This window comes from Oryzias melastigma, linkage group LG3 (genome assembly GCF_002922805.2).
Source record: "Oryzias melastigma strain HK-1 linkage group LG3, ASM292280v2, whole genome shotgun sequence".
Classification (NCBI taxonomy): Eukaryota; Metazoa; Chordata; class Actinopteri; order Beloniformes; family Adrianichthyidae; genus Oryzias; species Oryzias melastigma.
In genome coordinates, this window is record NC_050514.1 from 149,071 (window position 1) to 169,497 (window position 20,427).

Below are 20,427 nucleotides of genomic sequence, written 5' to 3' on the forward strand. Positions count from 1 at the left end.
CCAATGCGCTCCCAGCTCCAACAGATCTTAACTACAGGTACCGGCTGCTGTTTTCTGGGGGGGCATTACAAGCAAAGGAGGCTGTGGAAGTGGGAGATTCTCCACCTGACGTCAATGCCTTGTGTGACTGACGCAACCCCTGAGTGAGTAGGGCTGTTTTCCGCGTCCATTTGTTTCGCTGTTGCACTCAAATCATCCCTTTTCCCTATCATTTTTTTCTCGAAATAGCTAATTTGTTGGTTTATTTTTACGCGCAATTTCCACGATCTCATTGTGGGTGTCTCCACGTTTACGCGCTTTCAGGGCTAATTCCAAACGGAAAGGCTGAAAATCTGCAGACTTTGATCAATCCCAATGAAACCCTTCCTGTATATCATGATCGGCGTGATGCTGGGAGGGCGGGAGCTCGCGCGAGCTCTCCGGCGCGCGCCGCACGCCCGAAATTCCTCCGAGGAGCTTTTCTTTTTTCATCACGCGCGCGCTAAAAATAGAAACGGGGTTGGATCGTGATCCAGAAATAGATAGGGGGCATCACTCCTATAAAAGGCACACCATTCAAGAGTAAGAGTGAGAGGAGCAGAAAAACCCAAGCAGATTTATACACCAAAAAATGTGTTGTTTTTTTTTAGATGCAACTTGTGTTTCCAATGAAGATGCTGCGAAAATGGTGAGTTGCGTTGCCTTTGCTCTTCCTATTTTTCATTGTTGTCAGTTAATTTTCAAAATAAAAGATGCATTTTTCGTGCAAAATGTCGGGGCATCTGCAGGTGGTGGATTTTAAGAAAAAAAATAAAAAAAAACACGGTAGTGTCACGAGTGCAGTGAGGATTTCTGCAGTCTGTGCATCCTGCTTGAACGGATGTACGCCGGTCTTGTGTGCGCGCAAGCGACAGGGGGAATCACCCTTAGTTGTGGTCACCGTGGATGCTTTTTATGCACGTTTTAGTGGGTGAAATTGGATATTTTTCACGGCGACGCGGGTATAGCCTCTGAAAGAAAAAAAAAGGGGGGGGGGGGCGCTTGCGAACCCCGCTGCTGTGCTTGAACAGCGGGGAAGGGAGCTGTCCACCGTCTGTGGTGCTGAAGTGTTGCAGGATTCTGCACGAAGCAGCCTCACACTCTGGGCATCGTGATGCACCAAATTCTCACGGAGAGGGATGATCTCCATATATATGTATAGATATAGTTGCTTATTTTGCTTGTGAGCGCGGTGAGCCTCGAGTCGTGACTGCTAAAAGTGAGTAAGGCGCGTGCTGCGTCAGTGGCGTCTGGCTCCGGTGCGCTCTAGACAGATGGGGGGAATCGTGACCGGCAGGGAGACGCGGCCAAGAATGAGAGGCTAAACGGCCCAATGAAAGCGAGGCGAGGGTGGGGCCCCTCCAGCGACAGCTGCTAATGAGGAAAACTTTTTTTTCCTCCAAAAATAAAGAAATCAGGTGCGCATCGACGCGTGCGTAAAAGCGCAAATCCGGTTTTTCCTGACCTGTTCGGATGTCTGTTTTTGCTGTTGTTGATGTTGTTGTTTTTAAGGCTAATAGTTTAATAGTGTCCTCAGTGGAGGCTCATGCAAATGTCAGGTGCGGTGGCCTCCTGCTTAAGTGCTCTTTTCCCCGGTGCAGCGATTGGTGGCGGACTCCTCGTCCCGGCCAATCAGAGGACGAGCATTCCTCTGCTGCGCGTGAAAGTCTGGATCAGCAGGAAGATGCCGCCTCTCTCCACCGCCGCTCTTTTTAATAACACAGCTGCCTGTTGCTGCAAAAGGTAAAAGCAGCGTAGTGGATGATGGCAGTTGTGCTGTTTACAACTCCAGCAGAAAAGGAAGGGCGGCGTGCCAAAAGAAAACGCACAGAAAGCACTTTGAGGATGACGAGGGTCGAGGACTGTCTGTGGGTCTGGGAGTGGATTGTTTTTCCCTTTTTTAGCAGCTGTCCGTCACGAATCTTTTTGCGGTCTGGGCTTGCTGTGCGTACATCAATCTGGGAAGCCCTTACCCCAAAAAGCATTCGTGGAGGACGTTCACGTCGTTCGGGAGACTCGGCTGCGTGCGCTCACGTGCAGCAGCCTGATGTTGCACCGCATCCATGCATGTGGAGGGGGAACCGGACGCATCCTCAGCTGCGATGCATGCGTGCATGCATGCATGCATGGCGGAGAGGAGGAAAGCACCTGACACGTGGACGCGTGCGCTCCCTAGTCGCCTGGAGAGCAACACAATGTTTTCCATCGAGCTCCAACATGTTTAAAGAGCTGCGGAAGATGTCTGTATTGATTAAGGGGGTTATTTGGAACCACCTTACATCACCACGATCTGCTCATAAAACATGCAGTTCTCCTCAATCAATGCCACAATTTTCACAGAATTTTAGTTATAAATGCCCTCAAATGTGATCCAGTTCCAACGTGTCTTCTGCTGCTGCATCCGTCATGTATAATATTGCAAAAAATGGGAATATTGTCATTTTTCTTCATATATTCATGACTTAAAATTAATCTCCTAATGCCAGGCTGTACCTGAAAAACACCTTCGTATCTTAAGAATAAAACTTTTTAGGTACTTTTTCAAATTTGCAGAAATAATAATCATTTTCTTCCTAATTTGATATCTATTTTGTCCACCTGTGTGTGTGTTTGTGTTTATTAATCAATAAAATCTCAAATAAAAGTTCTTTTTCACACACAACTTCAGAGAGTTCTGGAGAAATCAGTGAGTTTTTGTTAGTGATGAGAAATATTGTAAAAAATAAAATAAAATACTAGATTTTTTTGGGACAAATGATCATTTGAAGATGTGCTGCTGCATCCGGTGAGTCACTTTGCGAGACAGTTTTCCTATTTTTCTAGATAAGTGGTGATCATACGCACCCCACAAAAGGTGCTTTAGCATCTATTTATTTTTTTCTGTGATTAATAGAAACTCACAATTTCAACTAAGAGAAAATTTGAAAATGTTTGCTCAATTTACAGTTCATTTTCTGTCAATTTACAAGTTCTTTTTTGCCTTTAGTTTGATTGTTTTATTCATACTTTTGTGTCAAATGATCTGCTTGTGACGATTACAAATCTCTGCTCACCTGTGCAACCTGGGGTCTAGTAACACTTAAAAGAACTTTGTGTTAATGTATTTATATTGATAGATTTCACTAAGTTTACCCTGTAACTTTGTGCTGAAAAGAGCACAATGATAACAAAGAAAGTGTTAAAACAGAAAAAAAACTTAAAGCCTCTAATGACCTCGATTAGCAGCTTAAATGCTGCTTCTAAAAAGTATAAACGTGAAAAAATAGAAGATTTGGACTTAAAAACGTTTCAGGTATCGAGCTGACTTTGATAATAACATTGTTGAGGGACTTTACAATTACGTTTTTAGAGTTTTTATTGAAAAGTCTGTTTATTTTTTTTATTAATTTCTTACTCCTGTTTCAACATTTAGCTGTTCAGTCTTTATATAAAAAATATGACCTCACATTTTTATTTACATTTTCACATGTTGTTTTGGGGGTTTTTTGTATCGTGCATTGAAACAACCAAGTTTCTGAATTTGAATTTTCATAATAAACTGTGATTACGCAGAATACTCTGTTTAAAAGTGTGAGCTTGTGCTGTGAAAATGTAAATGCTGGTTTAAGTTTCACTCAGACATATCATGCAAATGTCATGACTTGTGTCATATACCAGTAGGGATATTAAAATGTGTGGAAAATAAATAAAAAACACTCTTTGTTTAATGGATCACAAATTGTAAATTTGAATCTCATGAATTGAAATGTCCGAAGAGGCTGACAGTTTCATGCGTCTATCAGGTTCTTCAGGCTCAGACGTTTTTTTCTGTGTCTCAGTCTCTTTGTCGTTCCTCGTGATGGTGTATCCTTACGACTTACAGTATTTTTCATTAAATGTTTTGATTTTTTTCTATTTTCATCAAACTTTTCTTTTTATATGCTTGTTTTTTTCAGACACATACAATTCCATGGAAAAAATTAAGAGATTGATTCCTGAGAATTGCTCCAGTCATAAATTATACTTTAGTTCTGATATGTAGTTATTATTTTTATTAAGTTGGTGATTCTATTGTATTTTTTTTTACTTGAATATGCATCGATTCATCTTGTTGTTTCAATGAATACAACAGAAATAAAGTGTGTTCTCTGTAAATTGTAACGTTTAGTTTAGAATAAATTATACTTCTGCACTAAAGAATTAAAACTGAGTGGAATATTACAAAAGTTTTATCTTATTTTGTATGTTTATGAAAAATGTGTTTTAATTCAATGTGTTTCATGGAAAAAAGTATATGTGTATCCAACCTAATAGAAGAAATAAAAGGTGTGTATGCCAAAAAGTATTCTGTGCTTCTTTATAATGCAGACTCACACAAGTGACAAATGAAAACAGAAATATTTTTCTAAATACATTAATAACAATAATTCAATTTGTTTATATTTTATTGATAATTGACACCATAAACTCTAAATCTGCTGCCGTTGTTTTATTTATGGTAATATATTTTGAATCATTTGATCACTTTATTGAAACTTTACTCACCATCATGAGGACGGCGGATCCGCTTCGTTTGCCCCGCAGCCTCTCACCGGGATCAGCAGGTACTGGTCCATTTGGGTTCCAAACTGAAATCCAGATTTCATTCATGTTCCAGTGAAAGCTCCCCAGCAAACACTTAGTTCTGTTTACAAGTGCTGCATTTCTATTTTTGGACGCAATGAGCCTTATGTAACGCTAACATTATGGACCACTGCTGTCTGCTCCACTTGAATGAACTGAGTAGTGTGTGTACATACGTATTCAGCTTTGACCATCAACAAGAATCATCTATTAATATCCATTGAAAAAAAAATGCAACAAAAAGCAAAAATGACATAAAAAGTCAAATATTTTTTACTTCATTCACAACAATATTCTATTGTTACGCATTATTTTTAGTTGTTATTTGTAACAAAAAATATTTTTAATTAATTTTAGTTTATTTATACAAAGCATCGAAGGTTGTTTAGTAGTATCTGTAGTTTCCTTTCTTTATTTAGTGCATTATTTGTTTCATGAATAATAAAAAATAAAAATACCTTACAAGGAAATGGTTCATTATTACTTTATCTTTAATCAAGAAGATAATTGAAAACTAATTGGAGTCAGCACCATCACAAAAACAACCAAATCTCTACATTTTGTAACTTTTTTCTGTAAAAATATAAACAAAATAATATATTTGCATTATTTTTTATTTTTGCATCATTTAGTTTTCTTTCTATTTATTTAATGAAAGTAGAGATCAGATACAATAAATTGTTATTTACAGTGCACCATTAGGAATAAAAAAATGAAAGAATGATGTTTTGTTTACAATAATGTAAGAAAAGAGAACAATAAAAAGTGAGAAGTTGAGCACCTGAAAACCACTTCCTGTTTTTGACTGTGAACAAAGCATCTGAATTTTAAAAAACATCACAGTTTAGAAATCTATCGGTGACACACTTCTGTTCGGAGTTGTGTAACTAATTTTATTACTCTATTTTTTTTTACATGTTTTTTACAGATGTGGGATTCTTGAACCCAAACTTTTTTAATTTCTTCCAAACAGAGCGGCTCCATTTCCCTTTTTGAAGGACACTGATGAACCTGACAGACAGACTTTAGCTTAGTAGTTAGAAACATTTTTTGTACACTCATTTTAAAAATGTACCTCATAATATTATAAATTTAGCTCTGATCACATGTTTCGTCAATGCTGTTTCCAGAAAACATAATTTATCAAACACTGAATTTTACTGTTATTTGGTAATAATAACCCTAACTTGTTGTGTGCGACAATCGTAACAAACAATATTTATTGATAGAAGGCTGCCAAAGGACTGAAAAAAATAGATGCTACTATTTCAAATCCATATTTTATTAAAAAAGAAAAAAAAATCTATTGACATCGTAAATAATTAATAAAAATAAAAGTGATTCGACTGGAATTTGACTTTTGTTTACATCCACACTGTTGATCTAAGCTTCATTTAAATAAAGTTATTTTTACTTTCTTTTAATTTTATTTCACACCTTTACTATTTCTCTTGATTGTTTCTTTTAATATTGTATGTAAATCACTTTGAATTGTCTCAGTACATAAAATGTGCTATATAAAATAAACTTGTTTGTCCTTTAAAAATACGTTTCTTTTTTGAAATGTGTATTATTTTGTACATTGACTTGACCAGAGGATGTGGTTTAATTTATTTTTCCACAGGTGTATCAAATATAAAAAATATTTATTTTTTTCATTTAAATTTTCTTTTGCTAAATTATCAACATATCTAACGTTACATAATAGAATAATACATACAAAGAGGGGGAAAACGTCTCTATTTGAACATAGAGAAAACATAGATTACAATTTGTAAAATTAATATGATCAATATCTAGAATATCTCTGGCAAAAACTGAAAAAGTAACACAAAATGTCCGAATTACCAGATCATTGAAGTGGATCCCTGAAAAAAGAAAGGCATCGTGCATTTCTTTAAATGTTTACTCTTACCAACCCCCCCCCCAAAAAAATATTATTTTGTGAAATAATATAAAATAAAATGTCTATTGTGCAATTTTTTTTCCTAATTTTTAAAATAAAGTGTTTAAAAAGTCGGTAAATAATCTATTTTTCAATTTTGTTCACCTGCTCCGTGAGGCGGAAGTGTAACAGAGGGTGATGCTAATGGTTAGTAGCTATCACAAAAGAAACGGCGAAGAAGAAAACTGTCCAATCAGAAGGCCTCAAACAGAGACACGGAAGTGCTTATCAAAGCATTGACCATTGTTAAGATTGCTCTACTGTACTTTGAGCATTTATTATCTCCTTCATTTAAGGATCAGCTCTTGCGTTTTTTGCGGTCCAGTTGCGCGTGCGGGTGGAGCAGGCATGTCGTCGAGCGGGGAGGCCGTGCTGCGGGCCGTGGAGGCGCCGCTGTTTTGGCTGGGTGCTGTCACCGCGGCCTGGCTGTCGTTCTGCTCCGTGTACCGGCTGCTGTCCGGATTCAGGGTGTGGGTGCTCGGTAACGGGCGCCTCGTGTCACCCAACAGACTCGGGAAGTGGGCAGGTGAGAGACCGGAACGGCACTTTAGCCACATTTGGAAGCATTTGACACAAATTATGACTACATTTAAACTTCCAAATAAAATATAAACTCAAACAAAATGAGAAAATAAAAGCTTAATTGAGCGGTCCTCACAATTTGTCTTGTGAACAAAATAAAAGCTGCTACTAGTAAGTAAATAAGAGTGTTTAGAAATGATTGTAAAGTTGTAATAAAAGTTAATGAGATGCAGTCTTTCAAAGTAAAACTAATTTTTAAAAAGCATAAAATGCCTAAAAATGTTATTTTTTATGTTAAAAAGAAAGTGAATGAATGAATTGAGCAATGTCTGGCAGCCCAGAGAAACATTATAATTATACAATTAAATATTTGTATGACTCACAATATATGAAAAATAAACCCACATAATGTGATTTTAATTTCATTCTAAATTGTTCTAGTATTAAGGATTATAAAGTGGATACAGACTTTGCACTGACTGCAGCAAATCATGTTTTTGTTTTATTTTTTCTCACTTTTTATCTTAATTTCTTCACAAATCAATGTTAGGAGGACTAGTAGACTTTTCTTAATTTATTTTCCGGTTTTGTCCCAGACTCTTTTCCCTGCATTGAATTCATTGCAAACATGAATTGTGCTGCTGTGCACTGACCTCTTCTGGCTGGAAGTGCCAGTCTCTTGCAGGCACTGAATTTATTTCCAGCTATAAAAAAAGAAAAAAAAATCACTTGTGTTTTTGCTTTAAAGTAGATGAAATATTAAGATAATTTTGGAACAGAACTTCTTTGCATATGTGCTTTAATAGGTGTCAAAAGAAATAGCAAAAGCTCAGCTTCTAAAAACCAGTGCATTGTGGTCCCAGATCATTTTAGACGAAGGCCTTATAAGTTTTTGTTCGTTTCCTGTTAAATCCAAAAGAGTAATGCATACAAATGTGCACAAACTCCAATTTTTTTCACATGTAAGGTTTTACATGACCTTCTAGACCAGGGACGGGCAAACTTTTGTTACTCGTGGGCTACAAAGGGTTCTAAATTTTGATAGAAGGGCTGGACCAGCAGCCGATTTGTGGTGTGTTTAGGTGATTCACCTCGTAAAAGAAAGAAATAATAGTATCTGGACATGTCAAACCCAAAACATTCCTTAATCTACATTGAAAGTTATTTCGAAACGGAACACTTAGGAGTTTGTATTTCAAAACTGTGGTCTAATTTTAGTGCCATGTTTACCAATTTGGGTTGATGTTTATTCCAGTTTGGCGGGCCAGATTAAATAGTTTAACAGGCCGCTTATCCCCGGGCCGTAGTTTGCCCACCCCTGTTCTACACTGAAGAAAAGGGGGAAAAAAACGTAACTTTTTGCAGGTGAAAGAGTACGTTTTTATGGTTTTGAACCTGCAGTAGTACCTAAACTCTTGGGTGAGTTTGCCAATCACTTTACGTTTACTTTAGTTTTATTTCGAAGTTTAAAAAATATGTGTAGGTTTGAAATATAGGTTTTAAGCAAACAAAAAGTTGAGACACATATTTATGATACCGCTTGAAATAAGTCCTTGCAGTTTTGTATGTTGTAGTTTAGCGGAGATTCGTCTTTTTTGACTTTTTTTTTTTTTGCTTTATTTTAGGATTTTTAACATTTTAATTTTTCTGTACATGTTTGATCTTTCTTATAAAATATAAAAACAGTTTGATCTAAATGTTGGTGATTTTTTTGGTGGTAAAAAAGGACAAATAAGATGTACAGAATTGAGATGTTTTGGATAGTTTCAGTTTCATTGTGGAATTTTTTTGTAATATAGTGGGAAAATCATCAAAAACAGAAGCTGGGGTAATACCAAAATGAATATCAAGAATTGCCACAAAAACAGTTTTACAGATACTTTATAACTTGTTAAAAAATGTATTAAAAAAACACTCAACAGGAAGACTCCAAACTACTAGGAGTTAGTGAATGTCTCTATAATCTGCAGAGGCTTGTAATGAAAATGTATGCACATCCATTGGCAAATTAAAAAAAAAAATTACTATACGTCTCTAAACTCTTGAAATATTAACCCTTTAACACCCGAGCTACAGAGTTATAGTCTTTGAATTTCTCGTAACTTTTCAACCGTTAACAAGATTTTGAGGGTGAAATTCCTCAAAATCTACTGGAGTTATGTTGAGTGCCGCTTTTCTCCTTCAGAATCTACTGGAATTAAGTTGATCGTGTTAACGGTTGAAAAGTTACAGCATGGTAAAGATTTTGTGTTTAAGCGTCACTGGCGATGCCTCAGGTGTTAAAGGGTTAAACATTTGTGATCCAGATCCTAAAATGCAGTACAGCACAAATGCACTTCAAATCAAAGGGAAATAGCCAATTTCACTGTAATAATGTGACAAACGTCCCACTAGATTCAGACTGATCCTTATCAATGACTGTGAACTGCAGTCCAGTTCGGGACTGGATTATGGTTCCAGTGGATTATCAGACCACGCTGAGGACGGCCCATCTGTTCACCCTGGTTGAACCTTGAACCATCACCTCATTATTACTTCATACTGCAGAGTGTGATGCTCAAAGTACACATTTCTGCATAATAGTTCACTGAAGAGTAAAGATGTCAGACGAGAATGAAGTGATACTTTGCTCAGCAAACTTTATTCTACTGCTGAACTTTCCGGTTTGAGACGGCGGTGGGTAAATGTAAAGAGAGGTTTAGCTCAGTCTTCTTCTTCCTCGTGTGCACTCAGCCACATCAGCCCCCCCCCAGAGAAAACCAAATGTTTTGATGTCGGAGCAGAAGTTGCCCTTGATCTTTATGCGTGCATCTAAAAATGGAAAAACGTCAGAGTGAGGGAAGAGAAGGCTCGGATTATTTTTGGATCACACGTGCAAATGATTTGGAATGAGCAACGAGGCAAAAAGTAGGCTTTGGTTGCAGCTTTCATTGACAAATGCTGCCTTTTGTAAAGAGTGGACTCGATTCACAGGACAGCCAGTTATGTAACCAGAGCACACTCATTCACAAATGAGACTCGCATGAGATGCAGAGGCCTCACAGTTCTGGTTCACTGCTGCCCACAATACCAGGAGTATCTGTGCAGGATTGTAGTGGAATGGGACAATACTTTCTTAAAGGGTTTTAGCTCAAGAAAAAAAAAAAAAACCTGTGTCAGTTTGTAGGACATAGTTTCTGCAGAGTGGCTGTATTTAATTTGAAAAGCATGTGGTGCCCACTGACCCCCACCTCGAACGTTTTGGCAGATTCTCCTGAGCCGGTTTCAGTGGAAGGGTGTGGCTTTCCAACAACCTCACTCCTGATTTGCAAATGTGGTTGTCATAGAAATAATGACTCAGACCGACTCGGACCCGTCACCATTCACTAATGTCATCTGGTTCCAACATGGTGACGTCCATATCTCACAAAAATGATGACTGAATTAATTTCATTTCATTGGAGCCAAAGTTAAGCCATTTTCTATGGGTGACGTTGCACGCTTTGTCCATGTGTATATACTGTCAATGGTTTACAGTGCTATTCACCCCTACAGTTCCGACCCAGATGCTGGCTTGGACAAGGAAAACAAATACATACATGTATCTACTCGTCTACAAGTTAATGCATCACAACGGAGCGGGAAGCTTGTGGGCCGTCTAGCATAGCTTCTACAACACTAATGTGCTCTTTTTTTAAAGTGTATTTTTCTGCCTGCTCCTAATTTACATTGATTAAAATAAAAATAATACTCAGAAGGGCAATTTAAAGCCTAATTTTCTTGAAATGTGTCCTCCCTCATTGGAAAAATGCCACAAGAACATGTTAAAACCCAAAACACAATCTTTTTCAGAGTGAGTCTTCAAACAAAAAAGATTTGTATACTTTTCAAACTTTATTGCATTACATCTGAAAAATGACTAATAATAAAATGACAGTTGGATTTGAAGAATGTTACACATTTTAACATCTGATTTTTGACATCCAAACACACAGTAGAATTCATCAAAGTACAATCAATTTAGAACATTTAGGACATAATTTATGTTTTTCTAAAACCATTAAGTGTATTTGAGAACTGAACCAACTGTGATGTCAACAAAATGAGATTAATTAAGTCTTAATTTTTCACAATACAGATGTTGCCATGTTGGAACCAGACATAGTAAGTAATTAGCAATTGCTCCAAGCCAATATTTCTATTCAACTACACTCGCCAATCAGGAGTGAGCTTTTGGAAAGGCCACACCCCCTATCACTTGAAAGCGGGCTACATGAAATTTGTCAAACATTTCAAACATTTGAACACATACTTTTACTGAGGCAACTGATTAGCCATTTTATAACTTGGATAACTTGGAAGAAAGAAAAAATATCATAAAAAAGTGAGAGTCAGCAAGAACAAGCGGGTACTTCCTGTCTGAAGTGTGAAGGGGGAGGGGTCACTCAGTCCAGTTCTCGTAAATAGTCAATGGTATGTAAACAAAACAAAGCTTAAACTTTTACATTCATTCAAGCGCTATTGAGCCTCCAAAACATTTGCATCTCTTTTAGGAAGTTTAGGTGTTCAAGGACGGGTCCTCCCTACATATCAGTCATTGTTTTTGAACTTTTAAGGAGCTTTTTGAAATGTCAGGATGATCAAGCTTTGACCTCACAGCATGAAGCCACCTTGTCCCGAAATGTCAGATTTACAGTTCGCCCTTGAGTCTGTTCCCCAGCTGACGGCTTTCTGACCTCCTACCATGGTAAGAAGCCATGCTGACCTACCATCTGGGAACTCCATCACACCAGGACGTGGCCTTCGTCTATGCGGATCTGTTGCCCACTCAGAGTTTAACTTTTTACTTGAGATGAGTAAAAATTAGTTTTGTTAAGTTTTCCTTTTTGTTTTTTTCTAACTCGTCATTAAATCGGTATATTTAATTACAGCGAACGATTAGACAGGGCAGCTTTGTACATGTAGTGCAATCTTACTCATAGGCGCGTCAGTGTTTAACGTTAGAGGAATGAGCACTAACCATTCTATATACTGTGCAAGAATGCAACAACAAAAAAAACACTAAATAACCACCAACTAGCTTCAAACGTACCGCCATAACCTGTAGTAACATCTGTAACTGATGATGCTCCAACGAACTACTTTTTAGGACTTATCGGCAACTTCTAAAAATTTATTGAACTTGTGAATATTCTTTTAAATAGTTTTTTTTAAAAACCCTCATTTAGCTCAGTTTGTTTGAATTCTTAATTTTACAAGTGCAAGTCTCATCTTATGTGAAACATTTTTAAACAAAATAGTGATACTTAAAATATAAATTTCATTGAATCAAAGTCTATAGACGAGCTGCATATAAACAAATGTATTTTCCAGGAGGACTTAGCATCAGGAATGGTCGTAGTGTCACTGTGCTTCTCTGGTCTGTCATCAAGAGAAAGGTGAAACCCAGACTCAACAATGCAGATATCAAAGTAACCCAGGCTTCCATGACTCTTTCACAGTAAAACGGCACATTGATACAATAATTCACGCAATGGGAGGCCCAGCCAAAGACTTGGTGCATAAAAGTGAACAGTTTTAATTAGACGACTCTTGTCCAAAAACTATTTTTGTTTTTGTTGTAATATTGTAGTTTTTCTGAGACACCCTGTATTTCTTTGTCACCTAAAGGCCGCAATATTCCAAAGTTACAATTTTACGGCAACGGGACGATTTTTCCCTAAAAGTTTAGATCGGTCAGTGGCCATTTCAATGTTGTGCAGTGGCAGTCCAGTGACGAGCGTTGATGATGCCATTACAAAATCAGGCGACAGCTAGGCGGCTAAAGGTCGGTGGCACCCAAAGCAAGATTGACGAGATTTGCACCACTTTGACATTTTACACCAAACCTCTTCCAGTTGTAAATGGCGGACATGTGCTGGTAATGGGTAGTTATAGCCCAGTGTAGGACTGCCACGATTAGTCGACTAATTGACGACTAATCGACTATTAAAATAGTCAACGACTAATTTAATAGTTGATTAGTCGTTGCCTTATATTGTATAGAGTCAGAGTGCTGTAAAGATGAAACTATGCTCTATATACTGTAAAGTATAATGACATTCTGCTAGCTTTTTGGATTATTTTGGCATTTATTAATGTTTTGAAGGCTTTTTGGGGTTTAGCTAATATTTCAGCTACATGCTAGCTATTTTGGCTAACATAGGATTTTCTTCAGTTTTTAGGCTAATTTGGAGTTTAGCTAATATCTCACCAGCATGCTAGCTGTTTTGGCTACTTTAGGCATTTTCAGGCTAATTTGGGATTTAGCTTATATTTTAGCTGGCTATCTGCTTCAGCGTTTTCAGCTATCAGCTTCAGCGATTTCAGCAACCAATTTCAGCATCTCCCGCTATCAGCACTAGTATCTTCAGCGGCCAAATTCAGCTTACACCATTCACACCTGCATTATCGCAGTTAATGCTATATATGTAGTTTTTAGTTGGTTTAAAGCCAATGATGGTTAAGATTTGTGCTTTACATCCACTTTGCGCATGATGCGATTAGTCGACTAATCGGAAAAAATAATCGGTGATTAGTCGACTATTAAAAAAATCGTTTGTGGCAGCACTAGCCCAGTGTGAACACCATATACTAAATGCGTATCATTTGCACATTCAGCACAGTTTTATTAAACTTATGCCAAAGTTCAGCTGGTTCCTAGAAATTCCTGGTGATGGAGGTGTCATGTGGAGGAAGGCCTTTGCATCCTCACAGTGGCGCCGTCGTCAGGACACTTGGACAGTCTGGCCTAGTTTTGCAGGAGTCAACAGCATCTCTAAAAATAGCGCCTGCTTCTATGTGATGGAAGGGAACATGCACTCAGCTGTAAACGTTCACTTTATTTTGGTTCTGACTGCAAAACAGTTCATTCTTAAAAAGGCTAAAAATAACCCATGCCAACGTCTCCCTCCTCATTTTGCCTGCAGACTCTCCTGTGCCGCCCCCCTCCCTCCCCTTTCCGTGCTATTTTTAGTTGCCCCCAGGATCCCCCATGCTCTTGTTTGTCACTCTCTCCTTCCCTCCTCCTGCTCTGCTCTGCCTCAGCCCCAGAGGATGCTCGGCATCTCAACCTCCTTGGTACTCAAGATAATCACACAAGGGGGATGTAGACACAGGAAATGTTAGATTCACACATGAGCCGGGGAGGGATGGAGGATGACTGTCAAAATGTAAACTACTCACAAAAAAAAAAAAAAAAAACTATAAGTTTTCAGGAAACAGTTTTTTTATTTATAGCTAGTCAAATAAAAGTCTCCAGACATTTTATTTTGGCAAATTATACTGAAGTTGTTAAAGTTTTGAACAAATGCAGTTTAAAATTATTGAAAATGATTTAGAGTTGTGTGTTTTGTGCCTCACATCTCAGAGAATGACAATACAATCTCAGTTTATCCTAATTTTTTTTTTAATAAATAGATTCTATTAAAATATTGTTTATTTCTGAGAATAAAGGGGAACAAAATGATGGTGGCACCCCAAAATCCTAATGATAAGAATTCATGTTTGACCTTTTTTGACACAGATTGAGTTTTATTTTGAAAGGAACTAGTTTGCGGTGCTGGCAAAAGTAAAAAAAAAAGTTACAACCATATATATAGCCACTGTTGTAATTTCATTATTGTAATATTTAAGTTACATTTATAAATGTAATTGACAAAAAAGCAAATATTTTGCATTTTTTAACAATAAAGTGAGATATTGTGGCCCTCGTTGGGTTTTGATCTTTAAGAAACTAGACCAATCGGCTCTTTCAGTGTTAAAGGTTGCAGACCTCAGAACTAGACTGAATGACATCGTCCACCTCACTAAACGGGAAGCACCTGCTGGCTCCAAGAAGCCATCATCTTATGGACATCTACTCAGTCATTATACTTGACAGAACAACCATTTGTGCTCTGATACTTTTTTTTTTACTATGTTCTTGCTAATCCTAATTTTGTTTCATTATATTTTTTAATGTCGTTTAAGTTATTCAAGTTATAAACTGACCAATCGGATGCCTCAATAAAAGTATGTGGTCTCACATCGAACGTTTAAGACCACATCCAAAACACACCTTAGGCCGAGGGCCGAACATGATAAACATTTATTGAACACAATTACATTTTTAAAATTTAACTTTTTGACATAACTATGAATAATAAAAAGGCAGGAATATTCTTACAGTATAAATCAACTTAAAGCCTAAATCAATTTCAATATTTGACTCTTCAAAAAAGTATATTTGGTCAAAATTGACTTTGACAAGTCTTATACAGTCACTGGTCATAAGGGATTCCAGTGTATCTGATATACCAGTAATTCTTTGATGTTTTCGAGAGCAGACGGTGGTTCTTTTTCTCATAGCTAACCTGCATTCATTCTGTTGTAGTTTGTCTAGAACTGGAACAGAGCAAATGAAAAGGTTTGTTCAGATAAGCAAAAGTGCTAAATATCACTGCTAAACTACTGAATCCATTCAACTTCCATTTAGTGTAACGATTCATTTTAACAGCGATTCGATTTATATCATAATTTGTGGTTGACGATCTGATTCAGTCAGTATTGGTTCCTTTTGAATGATTTTAATCTCTGACCTAAAATAGATCCAGGACGTTTTTAACCAAAGATTAAACCAGATATTAATACCTGGTACTGAACAGTGCTGGTGATTTTTTTCTAGATTCCTTGTATTTCTTGCAAGATAATAAAGTGTAAGTTAAGTATGTGTACAAACAAGTAAACCAGAATTAATGGCGAATCTACTCAAATTTTAGTTTCATAAAGTTCAGCTCACTGTTGTTTTACCACATCAAAATAATACAAATTAAGCTAAACTGTACGGTCACGTGTCTTTGCTAAATTCAAAGTGTTTCTGCAAATTAGACTGTAATGATGTTTGGTCATTTTTTGCTGCATCACATGCATGTTGTCCACTTTGATGGCACTTGGTCGTAAGATAAACCCACCGTCTTGCAATCCAAATGGTATTTTCCTATATCGATTTTCAGTTTATCTCATTTTGAAATGATTTTTTTGATGGAAAAGTTCGATTAACAACTTGCCTCAGACAGATTGATCTAGTTGGGTTGTAGGAATAGAAATTGATTCATCGGTTGATCATCACACCCCTGATTTAAGTCCTAAAATAGAGTAGAATACAAATGCACAATCAAATCAAAAAGTTGTGGACGTGTTCAGATCTTTGTTTCACTTTATCAAGCTGCGTCTCTGTTTGCCTTCTGTTTGTTTCAAGAATAATTTATTTGATGGAGCTGCACGGCTTTTTTAATTACATCCATTTATGTGAGATCAAAGGCCGTGCTTGTGTGACTCAGCCTGATTAGACTTGTTGAAGATGCTCACAGACAACCGCTCCCATCCGCAGCCCCGTTTCAGACTGCAGGCCGGCATTATCTTTATTGCAGCTGCAGGAAGTTCATCTCCATATTTGAGCCCACGTCGTTTGAACTGTGGTCGCTCAGTGGATGCACTTCAGTCCGAATAGATGCTTTCTCAGCATCTTTTCTGCTTTTATTGTTTGCCGGTGTTTCAAGTTCATATTTGAGATGCAAATTTTTCCCGTTTCCTTTCGATCAATAAATGTTAACCTGGTTTGGTTGAAAATATATGCCAAGTTTTTGGCCCTTTTTTGAGTTTCAATCTAAATATGAAAAACTGAATGAAGCCAACACTTTTTGCTGTGCCAGATAAATTATTAAACTATTCTAATGCAGTTTCACATGTAGTGTTTGGACCTGTGGTGACTATGTATGCCAGTTTAGTGTTCCAAACCATGCCATGCTTATCTGAGCTGTACCACCTCCGTGTTGTTCGACTAGAAATACTACTTTTTTTAAATGAAGATTGACAAGAGGCGTGGCTTTTAAGTTTTTGGTGATTTTAACATGTTCTCGTGGCATTTTTTTGATGATGGAGAACAAATGTAAAGAAAATTACGATCAAGTTGCAGTACTGAGTACTTCTTGATTCAAATTGTGAATCAAGAGAGATCATATTTGTTAAAGCTTCCCGCTATGATGCATCAACTAGTAGACTAGATCCATGAACATCTTTGTTTTCCTCAACTGAGCTTGAATCCGACTCAAAACTGCACGTCTGGATTGCTCCGATATTCCTCGCCAAATTTGTTGGACCGGTAATGGTCATTTTGGGAGTAGGGTACACGATATGTTGAAAGACTGGCGATCATCATTTACATTTCACTACAGCAGTTTTATTTATTCATCAACATAAGTTATCTCAATGGGAAACAGGTTAGAACTTTTCGGGGAAATACCTTTCTGATAGTACTGCCCAACTTATTTATTTTTTTATTTTTATTTATTATTATTATTATTTTTGTTCTTTAAAGTCTTCCTCAATCAAGACATCAAACAATATCACATTTTTCAACTTGGACCAAATTGATTTAGAATTTTATTTGGAATTTCTCTTTGACTGAGTCATTGCACATGATGGCGAGGCGTATTATAACCGTTCCTCCTCCTCCTTCTTTTTTTTAAAAACAATTTTTGTTAGAGTTGCCAGAGGTGTGAGGAATAGCTCTTTCTGAATGACGGGTGCAGCTAAAAATAGCCCCCCGCTGCTGCTGCCGTTGCTGTTTGTGCCAGGGCATCTGCTCGCTCCACTGCCACGGATGACGGAGAGGACCTCCTCCTCTTTGTCCTCCTTCATCTGCTCCGTGCGTCCTGTGCTCTGCAGTGCAAGCGTCTGCACAGACAAGCTGCACAGTCTCCTCAGAGGATGACTGTATATCTGAAGCTTTGTCGGTTGATTCCCCACCACCACCACATTTTGTGGAGGTCAGAGAGGCTCCTGTAGGTGGCACTCTTTCTCCGTGTATCACTGGTGGATTTGTGGGAGCAGCTTAGCTCTTCCTGCGCAGTGACTGCAGCTTTCGCATGGTGGTCTCTTTAATGGAAGATAAAAGATATTTTTTTGTTACTGATGATCTAATAGGAATATTTTCCTTAGATTTTACTTTTTTTTATGTATATTTCGTTTTTGAATCTTTTAAGGTCACAGAGCATTGAAGGTTACAAAGATTGACAGGAAGTCTAAATACAGCAGATAATCAACACGGTTATGTCTGTGCACAAGTTTAAGGTAAAGTTTTCAAAAAACTGCTATAGTGAAACTCTTCCCCTTAAGAATTGTAAAAAATTGTGAGGTTTTATTTTTGAGGATTACAGTAAAATAGCTTTTCCATACATTAACAGTCAATGAGCGATTCCCTGATCGGTGAAACGGCCCATCCCTAGAGCTCCCACTTCATCTGCTTCAGCAGAACCAATTGGCCTCATTCATCTGCAAACGGGTTTCCGCTCAGACTAGCTGGGCCTGAGCAGGTCACGCTGGTCACTTGATGAGTTATGCTCCATATACAGCTATGAAAAGGACCGCTGCCCAGCTTCTAATGATTGGATGACATTCTCCAGACGACTTCGTCTGTGAGGTCATGCAGAGGTAGATGTTCCCCTTCAGTGTAGAAGGACTTGATTGGCCTTCAGTAATAGGGAGTTTAACACGCCTCCTCTCGTGGGATGAATCGGAATACTGATTGTAAGACGAGGTCAGATTATCCATCATGAGTGACATGTGGTAGAGAGAAAGAAGATCCAGCTTCCAGATACTAGATCCAGTCGTTTTTTTAATAACCGCAGTTAAAGCAGCAGATTAGGATCTGGGGTGTCTGGGGTTGCTCCTGGAGAGGAAGTTGCCTTTTTATCCATCTAGAATTTGCTAAAAGAGTTTCTCCTTTATATTATCATATTGTTTACTACATTACATACGTTTGAAGGACATATTTGTATCAAGCTTTTGCTCAACTTATTGGGTTGTCCAAGTTACCTCTCAAACTAGACATATTCAGCCCCGTCTGCTCTTGCAGGATGAATCATCCATGTCTGATGGTGTAAAAAAGCACTTAAGGCTTTACTTTTTTAGACAATATTCAATTAAATTAAATTCAATATTATTTATAAAGCCCAATATCACAAAAACAATTCCCTCATTTGGCTTCATATAAACTGTGTTTTTTGTGACATGGTTCATAGCGTTTAACTATCAATTAATCACAATACAATACTGTATTTTATTGTAATTCCTTTCTTTTTTCTTACTCTTGTAGTTGTGACCGGAGCCACTGACGGCATTGGGAAAGCATACGCAGAAGAGGTAAGCTTCAAACTCCTAACTAGATGAATGTTCCAAAACAAAGTCACATGTAAAGGACTATTAATAAATGTACAGTTGCCAGTAGTTTCCTGTGTATAATGTGTTTTCCGGAACACCAAAACCTCGTTTCTACTGAGTCTGGTATTTAGAGTGTTTCTATTATAAATTGAACCCATTGAGCGGGACCATTTATGGGCCCCGTTTGTTTAAAGGTCCATAGAAAAATGGAATGTACCGGTTAGGGCGGAGCTGTTGAAACCTGTTGATTGGCAGAGGGTCATTACGACAAAACTATTGCTGATCGCAATCTTCTCTCACAACATAAAGACCCTCTCCAACGAAAGCTATTTTTTTGTGTTTTCAACATGTTCTTGTAGCATTTGTCTTATAATAAAGGAGCTATATAATATAATTTATGATTAAAACTGCTTTTCCAAGTATTTCTTAATTAAAATCGCTTTGGAACAGAAAACCGGATGCTGAAAAATCTAGACCTAATGACGCCACTACTGACTGGGCGTGCTAAAGTCCCTCTGCTCCTCCGCCCCTTTGTGCTCATTCATTTTGCTCGTCTGAGCGGGCCTCTGGCTCAAAACTGTTCGACTGAAGTACTCATCATTATTTTTGTGCCGTTAATTCTACCTTCGGGCTATAAACTCGTGCATAAGCGTGCAGACAAAACTACTAGCGACGATGAGGGAAATGGGGTTGTTGAACCAAGTTTCCCACCCACAATCCAGGATTGTCCATCTAATTAACCACTACTTGTTAAATTTAAACATTTCAGACAATAACGATAAAGGAAAAATTTCTCTCTGACCTGTTTTTGTTCAAAATTTGATCAAATTTAACTTCTAAAACATTGTGATAGTGTTTAATCTAAACAAAAAAGTGTGATTAATGTGATGTATATTTTTAATCAATTGACAGCCTTAATTAAAAACAAATGTTCTAAATGTACAGTTTTGTGTGTAAATTTAATTTTGTAATTATTCACAAATAATAAGCGGACGGCAAATACTGTAACCTAAAAAAATGTATTTAGATTTTTTGTGATAATTTTTTCCCCAGGTTTGCGATTAATTAGTTATTTCTTTTTAATTGATTCCTGGCCCTATTTTAAACCAGACTGTACAGTG

General features: G+C 37.4%; 1 protein-coding gene and 2 long non-coding RNA genes across 4 annotated transcripts in view; 2 read left to right on the forward strand and 1 right to left on the reverse strand.

The window, feature by feature from the left end:
- LOC112161175 overlaps positions 1-6,702 on the reverse strand; it is a 31,047-nt gene extending 24,345 nt beyond the window's left edge. Inside the window, exons 1-2 of the long non-coding RNA XR_002921801.2 lie at positions 6,671-6,702; positions 4,543-4,625 (exon numbers count right to left, since the gene is read on the reverse strand). This is a non-coding gene — a long non-coding RNA (uncharacterized LOC112161175). The remainder of the gene's footprint in view (positions 1-4,542; positions 4,626-6,670) is intronic.
- On the forward strand, positions 468-5,912 carry LOC112161174. 2 transcript variants are annotated; one of them, XR_002921800.2, is made up of 3 exons: positions 468-667; positions 1,620-1,761; positions 3,954-5,912. It is a non-coding gene; the product is annotated as an uncharacterized LOC112161174 (long non-coding RNA). The 2 variants fall into 2 exon arrangements; XR_004949583.1 differs by having other exon boundaries at positions 468-1,761.
- A 46-nt stretch (positions 6,703-6,748) lies between the features above and the next one.
- Positions 6,749-20,427, forward strand: part of hsd17b12b (hydroxysteroid (17-beta) dehydrogenase 12b) — a 32,994-nt gene continuing 19,315 nt past the window's right edge. Inside the window, exons 1-2 of the mRNA XM_024296214.1 lie at positions 6,749-7,091; positions 19,242-19,288. Of these exons, the coding sequence (XP_024151982.1) occupies positions 6,914-7,091; positions 19,242-19,288 (225 nt within the window). The 5' untranslated portion in view covers positions 6,749-6,913. The remainder of the gene's footprint in view (positions 7,092-19,241; positions 19,289-20,427) is intronic.